The sequence below is a fragment of the Ipomoea triloba genome, chromosome 12, assembly GCF_003576645.1.
Source record: "Ipomoea triloba cultivar NCNSP0323 chromosome 12, ASM357664v1".
Classification (NCBI taxonomy): domain Eukaryota; kingdom Viridiplantae; phylum Streptophyta; class Magnoliopsida; order Solanales; family Convolvulaceae; genus Ipomoea; species Ipomoea triloba.
Genome location: NC_044927.1, coordinates 24,982,440 through 25,002,003, shown reverse-complemented (window position 1 = coordinate 25,002,003; position 19,564 = coordinate 24,982,440). Strand labels below are relative to the sequence as shown.

Here is a 19,564-nt window from a genome sequence, read left to right as displayed (position 1 = left end):
TCAAGTTATCAATGGAGTTTTTTTTTTGCGATTTTTGAGGAGTTGTTGTAAGTGTGATTAGGAAAGAGAAAATGAGAGGAAAAAAAACAAATCATATTTTAAAAACAAAAAATAATAATTAAAAAAAAAGGTTGTCAGTCCGCGTCAGATGTGACTGGCGCGCCCAGCGGGCGCATGCAGTGCACGCGCCCGCTAGGCGCATTAGTTGCGCATGATGCGGGCTGGCGTGAGGTGACTTTGGAATTCGAATCTGACGTTACTGTTTCAAAAAACAGATCCTTGCAGGCTAAACCCATTCTCTCTCTCTCTCCATTTCTCTCCCTTCCACCTCAACAGGCACTATTCCAAAAACAAAGTAATATCTACACATGTAGATGCTCTTATTAGAGCACCAACCCATAAAGAAACAGTAGTTATGGAGGGCTAGGACACTTATGAAGGAGAGCGTCACAATTATTCATAGCTCATTGTACTTATTATATATCCGTTATGTTTCGTAGTATAAAAGCCAAGCTCCTATAACAGTATGAGAGATACACTCTAAATCTTGTACTGAACGACGATTAACAATACTACTACTCTATTTGATTATTTGTTTTCACAATACATTTTGATAAGCTTTATTACCATCACCACCATTGCACAAAAGTGCATTAAAAATTAAAGCACAATTTTTATTGATCCCCAATTTATAAATCGAATGATGAAAAAAATTATAAACCACTAGCAATTAAAAAAATACTAATAATAATCAAACTCCTAATCTCCCATACAAAAATTATATTTTGCACACTCAACTACCATAGACCAGAGAGCACCAAATTATAATTATTCGACCAAAAAGTAGTTCTCTCTCAACTATAAGTCCGCCACGGCACAAAACCTTTTCCGCAGAAACCAGACACGCACTAAAAGATGCCTACTCACCAGATTAAACAAAGTCAACCACTTCTTTCTCTCGTCACATTTGTCGCCTTCCTATACGAATTCTCTCAATATCCATTAAAATAATCAAACCTATAATAGTTTTGTAATCAAATTTTAAAAGCCTAATCGCGTGGATAGAAGCTTTATTTGACCAAGGATAACATAATTATTTGTCTAATAACAATATTACACTCAAAAAGTATTATATAAAATATTGGGTCATACTTGTGTGAGACCGTCTCACGAATCCTTATTCGTGAGACGAGTCAGGTCGGGTCAAAGCACCATGCAAATGTCACTTATATGTGCAAATGTCATACTTATATGTTCAAATATAACACTAATCAAGAATACAATTTTTGTTACTTATAAGAGGAAAAGTAATACATTTTTCATAATAAGTAATGTTGACAAGTACCCCTTACTTATAGGGGCAAATATAATACTTTTGAGGAAAAATGTAATATTTTTAAATCGAAATGTAAAAGCATTGTATTCTCCCTTAAAAGTATTACATTTACCCTTATAAATTACAAAAATTTTTATACCTAATTAGTATTAGGTTTGAGCATATAAGTATGACATTTGTGCATATAAGTGTTACATTTACATTTTAACCCGACCCGATCCGTCCCGTCTCATGGTGAGACGGTCTCACACAAATTTTTGCCTAAAATATTTTATATAAAGCGAGCTAAACTTTCTCCCGATTATGCTTTTAATCAAACTCTACAAACTATAATTGCTTGACGGCAAACACTACATACTCAATTGACACCTTTATGATTTATGATTTATTTTGAATAAATTACAAAATTGAACCTTTATGATTTATGATTTATTTTGAATAAATTACAAAATTGAATCTCGATGATAATCAGATATTCCATTGTAAAATAACTATTTAAGTTGGATATGAAGTTAATCTAAATTAGTCTCAAGTTGATAAAAATATATTAAATATCATAGGCAAAATTAAAAAATTACTGAAAAGCTTGAAATTACAATTTTATCTATACAAATTATGGATTTGAGAAAATTTGTGTGTGGGAGTAGGCTCTATACAGTTATTAAGCCAAAGCTCAAATCAATTTTCTCACCCCATCCTATTCAATATATCTCACACTTTAGAAAATTTAGAAACCCCCCCCCCCCCCCCCCCCAAACAAAAAACTACTATACATTAACTAATTATGAAGATTATTATTAACTAATTAAATAATAATTTATACATCTCTCCGTAAATCGACGACCACGACGCTAACGTTATCGGTGCTATGCCGGGCCAAGGCCAGTTTAGTGAGCAGGATCGAGGCATCGGAGCACGCGTCGTCGGAGCTGTCACCGGCGGCAGTGACGGTGACGTCACTCCCCGGCGATCGCGACGGAGACGGAGGTTTCGCGTTTTTCAAGCACATGCGGGCCACGTTGCAGGCTGTCTCATTCGACACAACATCCCATAGTCCGTCGCTTGCTAAGATCAAACATTCGTCGTCCCCTGTCCTCTCCGTCACTGTCACCTCCGGCTCCGATGTAACGTACGGTTTAAAATAACTGTCGCCTGAAAAAAAAAAGGGAAAATAAAATTGAGTTTCGCTGGTCGGATCTATGGAGTATGAAATATGGAAGTTTTTGAGGGAATTTGGGCGTACCAATGGCGCGAGACATTGCTAGTAATCCGCCGACTCGGGGGACGTCCCAATTTATGACGTAACCGCCGGCGTCTTGGATCCGTTTCAGTTCATCGGGTCGATCCGGCTGCAACCAAAGCCCTAATTTAGTTTCACAGTTCAAATTAACTATGCGACGAAACGATTTAGAAGTTTCCGCCTCGAGGATTTACCTTGTGGTCGACGGAGAGGGGGATAGCGACGCCGTTGCGGCAAAGCACGGCGCGTGAATCGCCGCAGTTTGATACGACTATGTTCTCCGGAGTTACGACGGCGACGACGGCAGTGGACCCCGCGTCGCAGTGGAGACTTTTGAGCTCACACCGGCAGCTAGACCGCGCTCCGCCGGTGGCGCCGGTTGTCATGTCGGCGACCTCTTGATCCATTTTAGAGAAGCTCCGGGACATCGTTTCCTGCCACGTGGACTCGCCGGAGTCTCCGCCGCGCTCGAGCTCCCCTTTCACTATCTCGTGCATTCGATCCCTGCATTTCACGGCAACCTGAAAAGGCATCGAAGCCACGAACATCAGTGAAAGCTACAGAGTCACCAAATTTCAATCCTAATCTCTAATTTCGCTTAAACAACTTACATGTGAGCAGCCGTGGCCGTCGTACACGCCGAAGAAATGCAAGTCGTTTGAATTCCCGTCAGGTTTCCGGCTAAAAAACGGGTGAATCGCCACCGCATCTTCCATCTCTCTTCTCCTCCCACAAACAGACGTGATACCGAATCTCGGCTCATCCAAAACACCGCCAAAAACCACAGATTCCGGACTACCGGAATCTTTGCTCTTCGCTACCTTTCTCCCACTCCCAAATTCTTCACTCTCCCCTCCCGCAAAAACCGGCGAAACCTCAACCTCCACCTCCACCCGTTTCCTCTTCCGTCCATTTTCCGACGGCGGAGCCACCGTGGCATCCGCCGCGACGAACCTAAACTGATGAATTTCCATCCGCCGCCGCCTAGCCCCCTCGGAGCTGGGCTCAACTGGAGTACTAGTCTCCGTTTCACCTCCACATTTCGCAGCCATTAACAGAAAACCAAAAAATATCAAAATCTGTTGAGAATCGAAATATCTCGAGACTTGAGAGCATGTAAAAATGGAGGCGTTTTGTATTGTATAGACAGGGGAAGGGGGGGGGGAGCATTATAGGGTGGGGGGGGACTCATCTTCGGTCAACTGACCGTCACCGTCCGGGCAGCATGGGACACGTACATATACTGTGACGTATGATCTTGACCGTCCAAATGTTTTTAGCGATATTTCTGTCGATAAGAAAACAGGGACGCGTGGAAAGCAGATCGGGGAGATGGACGTGGACCAATCAGAAGCTAACACGCCCGGTGGGGGGTTTTGAACGCATGTGGGGATGGAACGGTAGAAGATTATTTGCCTTTTCCCAAGTCCCGCCTCGATTAAAAATGTGTGTTTCGTGGCCGATTCCGCCACGTGGCTTCATCGTGATATACGAGATTGTTCTTCGATTTCCTGTCCACACTCCTAGTCGCGTCTGGGAAACATCTTCTCTTCATGCATGCCTCACCTTGGAACTTCTATTCATTTTCTTTTTTTTCTTTACAAAAATTAATGTCAAATAAACAAGTTAAGTTCATAGCATTCATTTTTTTTTTTAATCAAACGCATTTAAACTGACAAAAAAAGTATAATTGATCACAAATATCAATTATTTCATTATATTGCCAGGTAATAACTAACATTAACCACAATAGTGATTTCTGTTTAGATTTTGATGAGATTTTGGTTGAAATAAAAAAAAAAAAAGTGAATGAAAAGAAAGGAGGATTGAGATCATACCGCAAGAGCTTGATTTTTGTCTGTAGTGTGGGGCCCACCACAGCGGCATCTATCGCATGAGGCGCAACAACAGCGCCTTGTCGGATAGTGCACACGCCCGCTGGGCGCGTTATCATAGTTTTTTTTTTTTGAAAATTCTTTTTTCTTGATTTTTTTTCCTCCCTCATTCTCTCATACTTGGCATCTTAAAATTTTGGGTAAAAAAATCAACTATTGAGGATCTTCTAAGTTTTATTTGTACTTTTATTCATATGTGTGGTGACTTGACTTGACATATTAGGATATTATAGAATTTTGTTTGCAATTTTTATAAGAAATAAGGGTCAAATTGGCAATCAAACTACACACGAAAATGTAATTGCACCATTAAACTACAAAAATTGCACTTGGTTCCTTGACAACGTAAAATTAAGCAATTGAACAAAAAATGACTTGTTAATCCGGTGACTAATGTGGCGGTTACCGAATAAAAAAATATTTTTAAATTTTATTTTAATACTTTTAATTTAAAATTACAATTAAAAAAACACACACAGACATCGCATGCCTTCGTCTCTGACAGCGAGGAGACAACGGCCATTAATCGCCGCGTCAGCCAGTTTAATTGCATGATTTTGCGTTGTTAGGGGATCTAATTGTAATTTTTAAAAATTCAATAGCCCAATTACAATTTCGTGTGTAATTCAATGGATTATTTGACCCTTATTTATTTTTATAAAAATCAAAACACTAGACAAAGAGGGATATATAATACCACAAGACAACTATAGCTATAACTTTCCTAGGAGTCATGATCTAAACCTTTAAAATTGGACTTTGAGATGAAGATGATCATTTTCGTACTTTTGTCTCAAATTGATGAAAACAACTATATATGGTCACCCCCTCAATTTAGAGTTTAGATATAGATTCATTAATACAACAATGAGTATTGCCAAACAAGCATGTGTACTCTATGGTGATTATCCAATTCATCTTGATGCATTAGATTAAGTTATTGTGACATTTGAATAAAAGTATTATTGATTTTATAACTCTAAAGTTGATAATTGACCATCATAAATTGTAGTATAACACGTGTGTAAATCAGGAAATCAAAAAATCAATAGCAATGTGCATATTGCGTTGTGTGATTAAAATTATGAATCCCTTACAATTCACTTGTTAGAGTTTATATACAAGTAGGAGCGTTGAATATCAGCGGCTAAATAAGAAAATTGGATTCCTAAAGATATGCACTATAACTATCGTTTGGTTTGGTCTAAACATAACAAGAATGCAAGACTTGTCTTAAATAATGTAAGATTACATAATTTATACCCTTCTGAAAATAAGAAAAGACATCATAGAATTCTTGATTGTCGGGCCAAGAACGAGAATTCCTAGTCTCAACCCATCAAGTACATGTTTGCCCGCATGGGCAGCTCAATTAATCACAGGGTGAAGTTTGGGAGCAAAGACCGGTTGGGTTGGGATTCAACCTTTTAGAAGCAAAATATATGTTTGTAGAAGTTTAAGCAGTCCAAAATTCGTAATAATTTGATAAATATATAACATTTAAATTGAATTATATGCTAAAGACATTGTGGTCAAGTGGTACCCGGTGTCTTGTTAACACTCCCACATGGATGATGGGAGTGGGTTCAAGTCTCAGTGGAGGCAACTGTTGACTCATTGTGCTTCAGTTGGTTGACATTGTAGTAGAGTTAGTAATACTCAAAATAAAAAGTTGAATTATATTTTTGTAATCAATTTGGTTTAATTGATATTTTTTAGTTAAAAAAAAAAAGGGGAAAATCGCACTTTTGGTCCTTTAATTGTTGCCCGATCTGCAATGTTATCTCCCATTGTCAATTTTAGTTAATTGGGTCCCTAATAGTCTTAAATCTTAGTCAATGTAGTCCTCCGGTCAGATTTTTCACTAACTAGGGTTAAAACCATGGGCAATTTAGTAATTTCGCAACACCCACTTTAATAATTTCTCCAAACCAAGCCCATCTTCTTCGTCCTTGGCAGTTGGCACCGTCCGATGCCGGAAGCCGACGGCCTCCACGTGTTCAATGACCAATCCGGCCGATCGAAATATTAAAGAAGAGAATCGAGTTGGCCATTAATCTCAGTAACTATATCGAAAGTAATCGAACACTTAAAGCTGTATAGTCGATGGAGTAGAAGTTAGGGTTGCGGACCTTAACGCTGAGGTCTAGGATTATGTTGATGGAGAGTGGAATCTGTAATAAACTGCGAGAACCGCCATGGACGTAATCCCCAAGCTCGACATCACGGCGGCGACCAGATAAGTGAAGCGCTTCGATCAGGCCAGGTTTTCTTCCAACGAGAACCGCCCGGATTTCAACTCCGAACTCTAATTACTCATCTTCTAGAACGAAGCACACCGTCAGGCTAGGTTTTCTTCCAGAGCTTAGAACTGAGCTGCGAAATCGCTGACTCAAATGACTAAACAGTAAACTCGGCCGGGAAGCGCAGTGAGGCTCTGGGCGAACCAATGAGAACTGGCAGTTGTAGGCGGTTCGAGAGCTAGCCGCAATGGAAATTCCGACCGCCATTGACGGCGGAGGTTGTAAAATGTTAAGAGGAGAAGAGAGGAGAGATGTGATTTTGGAAGGTTGGAGGAGAATGCAGAATGGAAAAGTTTGGGACTTTGGGGGAGTTTAAAGTGGAATCAAGTGAATTTTGAAGCCTTTGAGCTTGAGATGGGCGACAGAGACATCGAGGCCGGAAGGCCAGAGGAAGAACACGGCGACGGCGAGGAGAATGATAATGGAGACGCAGAGGAGGAAATTCCGGCAAAGGAGGATCCCTGTCATCTTCGATCTGTGAGTTGCGATTTCCCACTCATCAACTCTTCTTTCCTCATTATTTCTGTAGCTTTTCGATTCTGTTTCCATATTTAATTGTTCCTTATTTATTAACATCAGGACCAGAAGGCCAGAGGAAGAACACGGCGACGGCGAGGAGAACAAACTGCGTTGAAGAAGGCGATTGACCGTCAGATTTCTTAGAGGAAGTCATTTTTGCTCGTCGGATACTGAATGAGACCGGAGACGATGGAAGATATCATATAAGTTTGGAGTAGTTTGAAGACATCCTCTTGCAAATCGTGTCGCCCTCTTCGTACCAGTAGATGAACAGAAATGGCGGATTGGCAGTGAAAGGCAAGGGCTGAGCTAAGGTATGTGTAATGGTGAAATTACTAAATTGCCCATGGTTTTAACCCTAGTTAGTGAAAAATCTGACCTGAGGACTACATTGACTAAGATTTAGGACTATTAGGGACCCAATTAACTAAAATTGACAATGGGGGATAACATTGCAGATCGGGCAACAATTAGGGGACCAAAAGTGCGATTTTCCCTAAAAAAAAACTCAATTGCATTGTTTGAGTTTTATTTATCTTTTTGAAATAAAATTTGAGTGGCAAAAACTTGTGTGAGACCGTCTCACCATGAGACGGGTCGGGTCACGATGCAAAAGTAACACTTATATGCACAAATGCCATACTTATATGTTCAAATGTAATACTAATCAGGAATAAATTTTTTGTTACTTATTAGGGTAAATGTAATACTTTTAAGGGAAAATACAATACTTTTACATTTCGATTTAAAAGTATTACATTTTTCCTCAAAAGTATTATATTTGCCCTTATAAGTGATAAGTACTTGCCAACCTTACTTATTATGAAAAATGTATTACTTTTTCTCTTATAAGTAACAAAAATTGTATTTTTGATTAGTGTTATATTTGAGCATATAAGTGTGAGATTTGCACATATAAGTATGACATTTGCATGGTGCTTTGACCCGACTCGATTCGTCTCACGAATAAGGATCTGTGAGACGGTCTCAGACAAGTGTGACCTAATTTGAGTTTGTTGTAGGCTGAACTAAAATTCACCGGTTGGAATATTTGTGGATGCCCAAACACGGCAATAATATGAAATAATGGACAGATGGAATAGTGTAATACGCGCGTGGGAACACGTGCATGGCATAGTGTAAGGCAAGTGAAGTTGGGCAGCGGTTTTGGTAAATTGCTATGAAAGCGTTTACGCAACAAAGCGAGATCGCGACACGTCTGCCAGAGCACGTCAACGTCCATTGACGCTTGCGGAATATCTCCAGTTCGGTCGTCCCTCCCTCTGGACACGTGTTTCCATCTGACGTGGAGCCTAAGGTGCACTGCCTCTATTCCCCTCAATCCTAGATTCAATATTGAGGCTTTATTTAACCCGCCAAGCTGATTGTCGAAAGTTAAAAAGTTAGTAATTAATAAATTAAATATTAAAATTAAAATGTTTGGTAAAATTAGTTGTTGAACAATAAGATAATTGTAAAAATGCATAAAAAGACATTTTTAGAAATTAGAAATTTAAATTTAAATAGTGATATATTGCAACATATATGTATTCTCAGTTTCTCACACACACATATATATAGGTCCTTAATCAGGTGAGAGCGTGTGGACAAGTCCAAACCATTGATATAGTAGATCTAACGGTTGAAAATAAACAAAATTTTATAATATTTATGAAAATGATCATGCTCATTTTGAAATTTTGTAATATTTATGAAAATGACTTTGCTAATTTTTTACATGATTCCTCATCCATCAGATCTTGCATATCAATGGTTAAGATTTGTCCACAAGTTCTCACTTGGAGAATTAGTTCTCATATAATTAGGATTATATAGGTATGTGTGTGTGTATTACTCTTCTTAAATAATAATAAAAAAGAGAGATTGATTACCTTGGATGATTACAACGCAAGGGTGATGAGTGTTGTTTATATCTCATATTGATGAACATGTACGGTAAAGAAAATGTTTAGAAAAAAATACACCATACAAACTGGGAGAATAGTTTTTAGGGAATTTTTCTTTTGAATACTATTGACTCAATTACAATGTAGTATTGAAGAGTATTTGGAGATTGAACCTGTGACATCTCACTTAAAAGAACCACAGCTATGCCGCTTGACCACAAAGCCTTTGGCAAGAAAAAAATTAGATATATATTATGAAAATTAGATATTAAGATTTTGATTAAAGAAGGGTAAATGTTATCATTTTTATAAATTAATAAGGATAAAAAAGGAAGAAAATAAGAAAAGCCTATAACTTATTTTGAAACGCTACTTGAAGTAGTGTTTTAAAATAAGCTATTATTTTAAGCTCCATGGATTTTAGCAAACAAAGTTATAGCTTATTTGTAACTTAAATAAAATATAATCTCAAAAAAATCTTAAATGTAGCTCATCCACTAAATTAATATACAAAATTGTAATTAAATTATTTTATCCTCTAAAAATTAATTCTCAATTTTTATTTCACTTATACAACATATATTTATAGAATACATTTTTTCAATTTGGTATCAAATATGATTTCAATAATTTGTACCATACGTATTGAAATTGTCAAGATGGTGGAAATTATAGAAAGAAAATGTGAATCGTGGCAAGGTGTGGGAAAGGTGGCAGGGATGTGGGGCTCAAGTAGTTGTTAAGCCGCCAAAGGCACTAAGCGAGGAGTGCTAAGGGAAGGGCACGTAAGGGGAATCATGGCTGGCAAGCACCAACAGTTTTAGTTACAGAAATTACAAGGAAGCTAGCCGAAGACGTGACACTATATCTTCACCGCACCGCACCACCTCTCGACTCGTCGCTTTCATCGTATCTGCCTTACCGTTCCGTTCCGTCCGGCGCTCTCTCACGCCTGATAACTATGTATGTTGGTTATGTCCAACTAATTAAAAGATCTCATGAATCAACTCGATCTCATTCCGATTTACTGTATCATGTTGTATACCTAAAAATGAACCTTCAGTATGTAGCAGGGTATGCCACACCGAAAATTGAATATGTGACCTCTTACTTGAGAGGGCAACAGGTATGCCGCTTGATCACAAGATCTTTGGCTGCCCTGACTAATAGTTAAGTGAAGTGTGGATGGAATATATGTTGAGTAAGATGTGAAGTATGACACTAAAAAAGTAAAAACTACCAACATAATATAAAACGTGTATTGTGAGGAGAGCCTAAGGAGTGTCTTGTGGGCTTTGTTTTGGACCCTACTTAGTTGTGCCATAAATCATCAATTTTTGCTTCTTTACTTTTTGTTATTACAATGCGTAATAGTCGGAGATATTTTTCCGTGAGGGAATTGATATCAATTGCTTATTTGGACCGATAGTTTGATAAAGTCTACGTAAACACTTCACACAATAATGCTTCATAGCCTATGAATTTTATTTTATTTATATATAGTTTGTATAAATAATTGCTTAATCAATTTCTTGGAAGCTTGGAATGATAGTTGGGCCGTGAATGGAAGATTTATATTTACTGAAAATAAAATAGCGTTAAAAATATTTTTTAGTTAATGGTTCAATCGAATAAAGTCAAGATCAATCTTCAATGGTTTAAGAATTCTAGTGCGAGTCTTTTGTTTGTGTGCTGAGAGACATGCTATGGATTATGGGTACCTTGTGACGGATTTTCAGATCGGAGAAGGGTGTCTTTCTTGGGTAGTCATAGAGTTCTTCGGATGTTCCTTTCCTCTTGATAAAACAATATTTATTTATTAATTTTGTTAAACCTAAATAAACTATGATTTAATATATTATTGCTATACAACAAATTTATATAAACTATTTTAATAGTAAATTAAGAAGAGATTATACACTATAATTGCTTCAACAGAAAATCCATTGATGATTATTTTGTCACCTACCTACCCCACTATTGTTGCCGATTTCATGTGTTGACATTTGTGACAAATAATATGATTTGAATATATTTTTATATTTTAACATAAAATCAGGAGTATATATATTTAAAAACACACACACACACTTACACACAAAATTTTCTTATGTTTTGAGAAAATGAAATAAATGTATTGATTTTTTGACAAATTTTGATCAAAATGTGGATTGGAAAACTTTTGTGTTCGTCGCCATTCGGATAACATGAATGCACTACTCGGTTTGGATGCCTTGAGTGTATTGGCTTAATGGGGTGCTTGGCTGGAATGAATTACAATTCAATGCAATTTCATGAAAGGAAAAACTACATTGTTTGGTTGAAGTAAATTGAAATTCATCTATACAAAGGAAATGACAAAGGAAAAATGACATATTTGTTCTTGAATACTATATTAATATTATTATTATTATTATTATTATTATACAAGGGCATTTTAATCTTTATATTACTTCTTACCTTTTCATTTCCAATAATTCTATTTTTTTCGTACCAAAAATTGTAATTTGAATTCCTACTTTATTCCCACATTATATTTTTCACAGAATTACAATTTCTTTTTCTATTAATTCCTTCATTTCAACCGAACGCCCTATGAAGGGCAAGATGGTAGGTTTCTTTCTGTCGGATTTCTCATATGTACCAAAACTAATTGAGAGTACAATTAGGCTATCCCCATTTGTGGGTTTTGTTGAGTTTTTAGAATAATAAAAAATTGGGGGTGAGTTTTTTAAAAAATGTGGGTATCAAAATTTAGTGATGTTTTTCTCCTGCAATGGAGCAAATTTTGTCAGTGCATATGGACCCAACCGGATGACAGCACAACTGCGCCTCACTTGCGTGAGGCGCAGATTCGCGCCCAGGCAGGCGTGTAAATACCCTTTTTAAATTTTTTTTTCTTCTGTTTTTTAATTTTGTTTTATTTTTTTCTTTTCTTTTCTTTTCCTCCCCTCCTACTTTCTTTTCCTAATCACACTTACAAAAACTCCTCAAAAACCACACCCCCACTATTGAGGAAGGCCTTAATGAGACTTATTTGGATTTATTGCATTTTGTATGATACACATACTAATACAGTACATTAAAAAAATTGTGTAAGACCGCCTCACATAAAACAAAGCGTTTAAAAAATAAATACACAACCCTTGAGGATGTGCACTAGATAAACACTGCTCCTGTATAATAGTTGACATACCATATAAGAGAGGTAAACCGCATAAGAACAACAAGCTTGATCGAGAGAGTGTTAACAAGAATCAAATCGTGATCTTTTATTACGATAATCATCTAAGAAGCTTGATCAAGAGAGTGTTAACAAGAATCAAACTCGTGATCTTTTATTACGATAATCATCTATGCAGACCGATAAACATGTTTTTTTGGTTTTTTTTGTTTTTGTTTTTGTTTTTGTTTTTTGTTTTGTTTTTTTTTTTTCATTACTACCATAGTGCCTATGTCTCCCAAATACCACTGATAGCCCAAATGCAGCTAGCATTAGATTAGAGCATTCTTCGCCCGGGTAAAGTGGATCCAAAAGAAGTTGATGCTTAGGCCCAAAACCAGAAGAGCAAACGTGACTCAAAGAATAGTACATCAATAATTACTTCAAGTCCATATACATGTTCTTGTAAGTCCCGTGAGACCCTTTATAAATACATACAAGTTACTACATAAATACACGCATGATAGTTTGTGTGCATTCATGCTGGGCGAATTGCACATAATCCAGTCTGTGTGCATTCATATAGTAGCTTGTGTGCATTTATGAAAAATCTCACAAGACTCACAGGAAGAGTTGATCTCATTTGATTATATATATATATATATATATATATATATATATATATATATATATATATGAATCTATATTACTCCTATTTATTGAAGAATTTGTACTAGCTAATTAGTGCATTCAGGGGGAAGTACAATAGCTCAATGATAACCTTGTACTTATATTAAGAGAAATTCTAGTTTTTGTTGTTGTTGTTGTTGTTGTTTTTTTTTGTTTTTTTTTTTTTTTTGCTCTCATAGGGGGTGGGAGAAAATTCATCCCTTAGATATTTAATAAGTAAAAATACGTTTTTAGTTCCTTAATTAGTTTTTTTTTTTTAAAAAAAATTTTACCGTTGTAATATATCTCCTAATATTCTAAAGAAGTTTTTTTGGTCCATAAAGTAACAAATCTATTAAACTTAATTAGAGTTATGTTTTACTTTTTACATGAGTAATTTTTATGTTTTTTTTTTAATTATAATCCTTTCCAGTCTTAATATTTCTAATGGATAATATGGAATTTGATTTTAATATGTATGTGTAGAGAAAAATAGGGACGATGTATTGTAATTGCATAATGAAATTTTAGGGGATAAGATTTCAAGTTCACTATTTTGCACATGAAATAGTGAACGGAAGAAGTTATAAATAATAAATAAAATAAATTACTAAAATACATATATACTAAGCAAAATATTAATGTAATTTAATAGTTTTGTTGCTTCAAGAATTAAAACTACTATTTTTTTTTTGAAAAATTAAAAATATATTGCAACACTAACAAGTGAGAAATTAAAATGAATAGTAAGTTTTCCATTAATCTGCGATTCAAGTTTTCGATAACATTGTTAGGAAATTTGTTTCTATGTCTGACTGTAAGGAATGTTTGTCCATTCCATTAATCTTTCTTGTAAACGTTTCCGCTTATGATTCAATGAATTAGTCTCGAGGGATTATTATCAAAAAAAAAAATGAATAGTAAAAAATGTAATGTTTACTACATTTAATAATGTGCAATTAATATTTGACTTTTAAAGAAAAATGACAATAATTTTATATATACATACAAGTTTCAAGGAAAATTGTTCAAATAAACTAACTAGTAGCAATAGTGCAATTAAACCCTTGAATTAAAAAAATTTCAATTAGACTTTTGAACCTGTAAAAAATAAAAATAAAAATAGCACTTTTAGCAGGTTATCATCTAGTAACACACTAACATGCATGTTTACCGAACATGCCATGTGAGCTTTTTAGGTGATTAATTTGGAGCTAAGTTGTATATTTCTAAAATTGATGTGGCGTAGTAGTATAGTAGTAATAATAATAAAGTTGATGTGGTAAATACATTGGGATCTACGAATACACCTACGTATAGTTCGCGAGGTAGGTTAGTGAGCTCGCGTAACTTAGATAGTGAGTTGTACGTTTCCGAGTTTAGATATGCTATTAGTGAGAAAATCCCCAAGTCCCCTTAATAGGCATTAAATGCGCTATTTATAGGGGTTAGGAGGGAGCACATGTCGAGTGTTCGGTATGCTCGCCACATGTTCCTCATGCACTGGGGTGGTCGGCGGCTCCTCCGATAGGTCTACGTGGGGAATGATTCCTGGTGAGTCCAATAAGGAGGTGGTCGGGCAAAGCGGCATCAAAGGTGTTTGGCTCTTTAGTGTGAGTACATTCTAGTAGTGATGCTCGATCTGGTTGCTAAGGTCGGAACCGAGCTCGGAAGACGTTGCAAAATAACTAATAATCTGAAAGGACGAATTCGTAGCTCTGCTTGTGTTGGGGTGGACCCCTACAAGGTTAGTTAGGATCGGGAAGCTAAGTATTCCTCATGAAATACGGAATAAGTGCCGTGTGAATACACGGTCATATACCATAGGGTTATTCCCTATCAAAAGTTATTATTATTACAACACATTAATTCTAAAAAATTATTGTAGCTTAGCCTTAAATTACTTTAAAAAAAGCACATGTATAATGAATTAATGATTAATCAATAGTTTACTAAAAATGTTAATTATATTTTTTTTTCCCAAGTTCAATTGTCTAATTAATTGTTTGTTATGTTGATACCTAATTTCAATATTGCCCTTAGTTGGAGGGCTTGCTTTACAAATTTTCTAAAGTTCTATACGACCATGGTATTGTGGATGGGTTTAGGGACAATGAATTATGTTTGATTGACATCTCTTAATGCCACCATCCATAATGTGATTTAAATGCCCATTGACTTCAAAAATTTTATTATCTATTTCATTTAATACTTCATTGATCATAAACCAATTCAATTAACTTGTCAATTTAATAACTTTACCTCGTATATTCATGTTACATCAGTAATAATATTTAAATTTTACATTTAACAATGGAAAATAAAATTTGACATGCCAATATTTAATTTTTAAATTTAATTTTATTTGTGATACTCTAAACTAGTTTCGTTTATTAAGTATCTAATTATAATACTGATTTTCCTATTCTGACCAAAACCCCATCATTTTTGTTGTTGATACAATTATATCCTTTTTTTCCTTTTCATATCAATAATAATTTTACAAACCACACAATAATAATTTTACAAACCACATCATACAACTTTTTCAAAATACAATACGATTATTTACAACAACATAGAATTTTCAAGTAATAAGGTTAATGCGTTGAAGGAGTTCAATTCCAAGTCGTGTTATAGTGAAAAAACTGAATCCTTAGCTTATTTATGTTGTTTTTCCTTTTAATTTTACTTTTTAGTATTCGTATCAGTGGAGGCAATATTAACTATTTATGCTTCAAAAAGTAGTTATGAACAGATACTGCAGTGTAATAGAGTCAGTAGTACTCAAAAAATAAAAAAATTATTTATTTATTGATTGACTACCATGGATCAAGAGCACAATATAAGGGTGTGTTTGGTTGGGGGGTTTAGGCATAAGGTATGGGTATCAAAGTGATTGTTAGTGTTTGGTTTATAGGTTTTGTGAATGCTACTATGGGTTTGGAATACCCCATTAATGGCAAAACCCATACCCTTATTAGATAAGGGTTTCATCATTTCTTCCCCAACTATTAATAATCATTCCCATTCCACCCAACTACCAAACATGCTAAATAATTTCACCAAAACCCATTACCTTTACCAAGTATTTGATACCCATTCCGATTCCGATTCCCATGTGCGAACCAAACGCACCCTAATATTATTTCCCATTTTAATATTTTTGGGCGAGGAGAGAAATCCGCAATTATTATCTGACAGTATACACTAGGTAAATCCCAAACACTGCTCCTATGTAACAACTAGCAAAATCTATGCGAATGACCTGATCAAAAAAGTGTTGACAAGAACTAGTACCAGAATTATGTTTTGCTTGATCGGTCATCACTTTCGAAGCTCCATTTTAATATTTTATGTAGATATATATGGGTAGTTGTATGCAGCAAATAGCATTTATGGTTGTTTACTTGAATTAAAGAGAGTGACGAAGAGAGTGGGAGTTTTGTTTATAGTTGTGCATGTTGGGTGGTTGTGTTGAGGGGAAAATGACGACATTATTAAACAAACCCCGTTGAACACAAGGATGGCTGACTGCTAAATCTTCTCAACCAAGTCAAAATGGGCAGAAAAAAGTATACGTGCATGGTGAGGATAGGGATAGAAAGCCATGTGTCCGACCTTCAACAACAATCATAGACAAACGGACGGCGGGAGATGAAACCTCTGACACCCAAAACCCGGAAACACACAACCAAGCTCCTCGCCAAACCGCGTCGTCTATGGCTAAATCTTTAGATATATTATTATGCTCTGTTGCCGTACACCACCTGCTCGATGAAAGGAGAGAAAGAAAACCCACTTCCGCGTCTGTGTTTCCTCGGTATAAAACACCCTGACCAATAAAAACCCAAGCCCGTACCAACTGAATCTGATAGAGGTACTCCCACTGATCTCTTCTTATTCTGTCTTTATACTTTATTGCTCCGAAAATTTAAGAGAAGTACGAGTTTTTTGGCCTCCACAGTTGAGTGGTTGGGTTTTTGTTTTCTTGGGAACTGTGGCGATGAAATGAAGTTTAAGCTAAGATTTGTTTCTCTCGTTGGAAAGTTTTCACCTTTCGAGTATGGTTTGCTCTCAGATCTCAATGGGGTCTTGATTTGTTTCTCTGGTGAAAGATCTGAGAATTTGCTGGTGATAGGGTTTCTTTAGCTTCTGGGTTCGAGTGTGATTTGGGGACGGTTTGAAGGTAAGGTTTTTCTTGTTTACTTGTTGATTTTCTAGGGTGTTATTGGCTAAATCTTGTTTCAAAATATCAGAAAACTGGAAAAGAAGAAAACTTGGGGACTGGAGTGGAGAGGCTTGTAGTGGAATTCTCTCCCTCTCTATATTACTTAGATGTGACGGAAGAGAGGTGGTTGGTGGTTTCAGGAGAATAATTTGGCTGTATCTTTTTAATATAGTAGTGATTATGTTATAATTCATTCATGTATATTAGAGAGAGAAAGGCATAGTACTGTAGTAGTAGTAGTTCTTGAGCTGGTAGAGTGTAGGTTGCTTGTTTCTGGTGAGATCTTTACTGAGGAGAAAGGTATTTTGCTGAAGTGTGAAGAAAAAGCTATGGCTAATAGGTGGTGGACTGGAAATGTAGCAATGAATCAGATGGGGTCAGGTGGTGGGGGTCCAGAGCTTCATCTTACAAGAAACAGTGGTGAAGAAGAGAAGGGTAGTGGGTTGAATAACCATGGGCTGATGAGAAGGGAGCAAGACTTCATGGCTGATACCACCACTAACAGCAGTGATGGGAATGAAGGCCACGCGGAGGAGGTGAGCAGGGGCGATGGGCAACACGGGCAGGAGCAGAACCCTGATCCGGGGGCTCGTGTAGTTGGTGAGCCCGGCAGCTCTGGGCGCCGGCCTAGGGGGAGACCGCCAGGGTCGAAGAACAAGCCTAAGCCTCCGGTTGTGATAACCAAGGAAAGCCCAAACTCCCTCCATAGCCATGTGTTGGAAATCAGCAGTGGGAGTGACATAGTGGACTGCATTGCCACCTTTGCGCAGCGCTGCCACCGCGGTGTCTCTGTTTTGAGTGGCAGCGGCACTGTGACTGATGTAACTCTGCACCAACCGACTGCCCCGGATGGAGTGGTTACACTACAGGGAAGATTCGAGATATTATCATTATCGGGTGCGTTTTTGCCAGCTCCATCGCCCCTGAGAACAACAGGGCTGACAATTTACTTGGCTGGTGGGCAGGGACAAGTGCTGGGTGGGAATGTGATGGGAACCCTGGTGGCTTCAGGGCCAGTGATAGTGATTGCTGCCACATATATGAATGCAGCTTACCAAAGGTTGCCATTGGAGGAAGAGGCAACCGACGAAGGGATGCAATTGCAACCAGCGGTGGATGCTGGTTCTTCAGCAGCACATTCACATGGCTTGGCTGATTCTTCGTCTTCTATACCTTTATACAACTTACCTCCTAACTTATTGCCCAACGCCCAACATCCTCATGAAGCCCTTTGGCCTCCTGCTCCACGTCCTCCATCCTCTTATTAAGCATTAATTGGAGAAAATAGGAGGCAGGTGAAAGAGAGGGACTTCACTGCTGTCCTTGTTGAAAACCGCTAGTTTCTCATATTAGCATGGCAAAGAGGAACAACTTTAATTTTTCTTTTTTTGACCCTTTTTCCCCTATAATCCCTTGTGAATCACCTAATGTTTTGGTTCCGCCTTTTAGGTGTTTGCCTGTTCGGTTCTTGTTGTATAAGATGGCACTATGTATCAATTTTCTTTTCCTCTTTAAGCTATGCCTTTTTGTTCGAGTGTTTCTTCACCTTGATGTTATATTTTGGCAATGAGGAACAGTCAGAGATGGCAAAGAAGCAATTGAAATATATTCTTCAAACGAGGTACTGTGCCATTTATTTTGACAATTTTACTGTTTCCTAACTTGTGATTTTCATGCAATATGTTATATACAGAAGGATTAACTTGATATTTTCTGTTTAACGGCTTTAAATGTCTACTAGGTTGGTGAACAAACGATATAAATGTTTTCTTCCAAACAACCTGTCCCAGAGATGGGCAGGAAGGAGTGTGGTGGGGGAAGGTTCATCTGTATCTATGCTTGCTACCACTTGGAACGTTTTAGTCCATCTCGGTAGGCCAGTCTCTGAATTTAAGTGCATTGATATGCTGGAGGATTTTAGTCCATTTTGGCGGGCCAATCTCTGATTTTAAGTGCATTTGGTATGATGATAATTTCATTTTTGATCGAATCTTGCTAGTCAAATGCTATTCTGTGACCTTGAAAGCATTTAATTATGTCCTTGTCTAAATATCCATCTTAATGGTCATTAGAACGAAGATGTTCCCATTAGCTATAAATACATTGTTGATATTGATAAACTGGGCAAAAATATTTAGCTAAGTTCAAATTATGTCTTTGGAAGCTTAATATGCATAAGTTATTATGTAAACATGGACAAAATCTCTGCCATTGAACTTAACATCATATTGCTAGGTGGTCCATGAACTGTATTGTTAAAACTAATGCTGATTGAGCCGGTCAGCTATGGACAACCTAGGA

The 19,564-nt window shown here is 36.8% G+C and overlaps 2 protein-coding genes across 3 annotated transcripts; one reads left to right on the top strand and one right to left on the bottom strand.

Moving 5' to 3' along the window:
- Nucleotides 1-1,869: 1,869 nt before the first annotated feature.
- On the bottom strand, nucleotides 1,870-3,706 carry LOC116000463 (protein phosphatase 2C 37-like). The gene is made up of 4 exons (XM_031240553.1): nucleotides 3,188-3,706; nucleotides 2,771-3,097; nucleotides 2,580-2,685; nucleotides 1,870-2,488 (listed from the first exon to the last, which is right to left on the bottom strand). Exons 1-4 carry the CDS (start codon nucleotides 3,626-3,628, stop codon nucleotides 2,154-2,156), a joined length of 1,209 nt encoding a protein of 402 aa, XP_031096413.1. The 5' UTR covers nucleotides 3,629-3,706; the 3' UTR covers nucleotides 1,870-2,153.
- A 12,811-nt stretch (nucleotides 3,707-16,517) lies between these two features.
- LOC115999668 (AT-hook motif nuclear-localized protein 15-like) lies at nucleotides 16,518-19,405 on the top strand. Of its 2 annotated transcripts, XM_031239527.1 has the most exons (4): nucleotides 16,518-16,912; nucleotides 17,114-17,221; nucleotides 17,292-18,884; nucleotides 19,005-19,405. In XM_031239527.1, the coding sequence occupies exon 3, from the start codon at nucleotides 17,593-17,595 to the stop codon at nucleotides 18,529-18,531; it is 939 nt and encodes a 312-aa protein (XP_031095387.1). In that variant the 5' UTR covers nucleotides 16,518-16,912; nucleotides 17,114-17,221; nucleotides 17,292-17,592; the 3' UTR covers nucleotides 18,532-18,884; nucleotides 19,005-19,405. The 2 variants fall into 2 exon arrangements, with proteins under 2 accessions (XP_031095387.1, XP_031095386.1); XM_031239526.1 differs by having other exon boundaries at nucleotides 16,518-17,221.
- The last annotated feature ends 159 nt before the right edge of the window (nucleotides 19,406-19,564 follow it).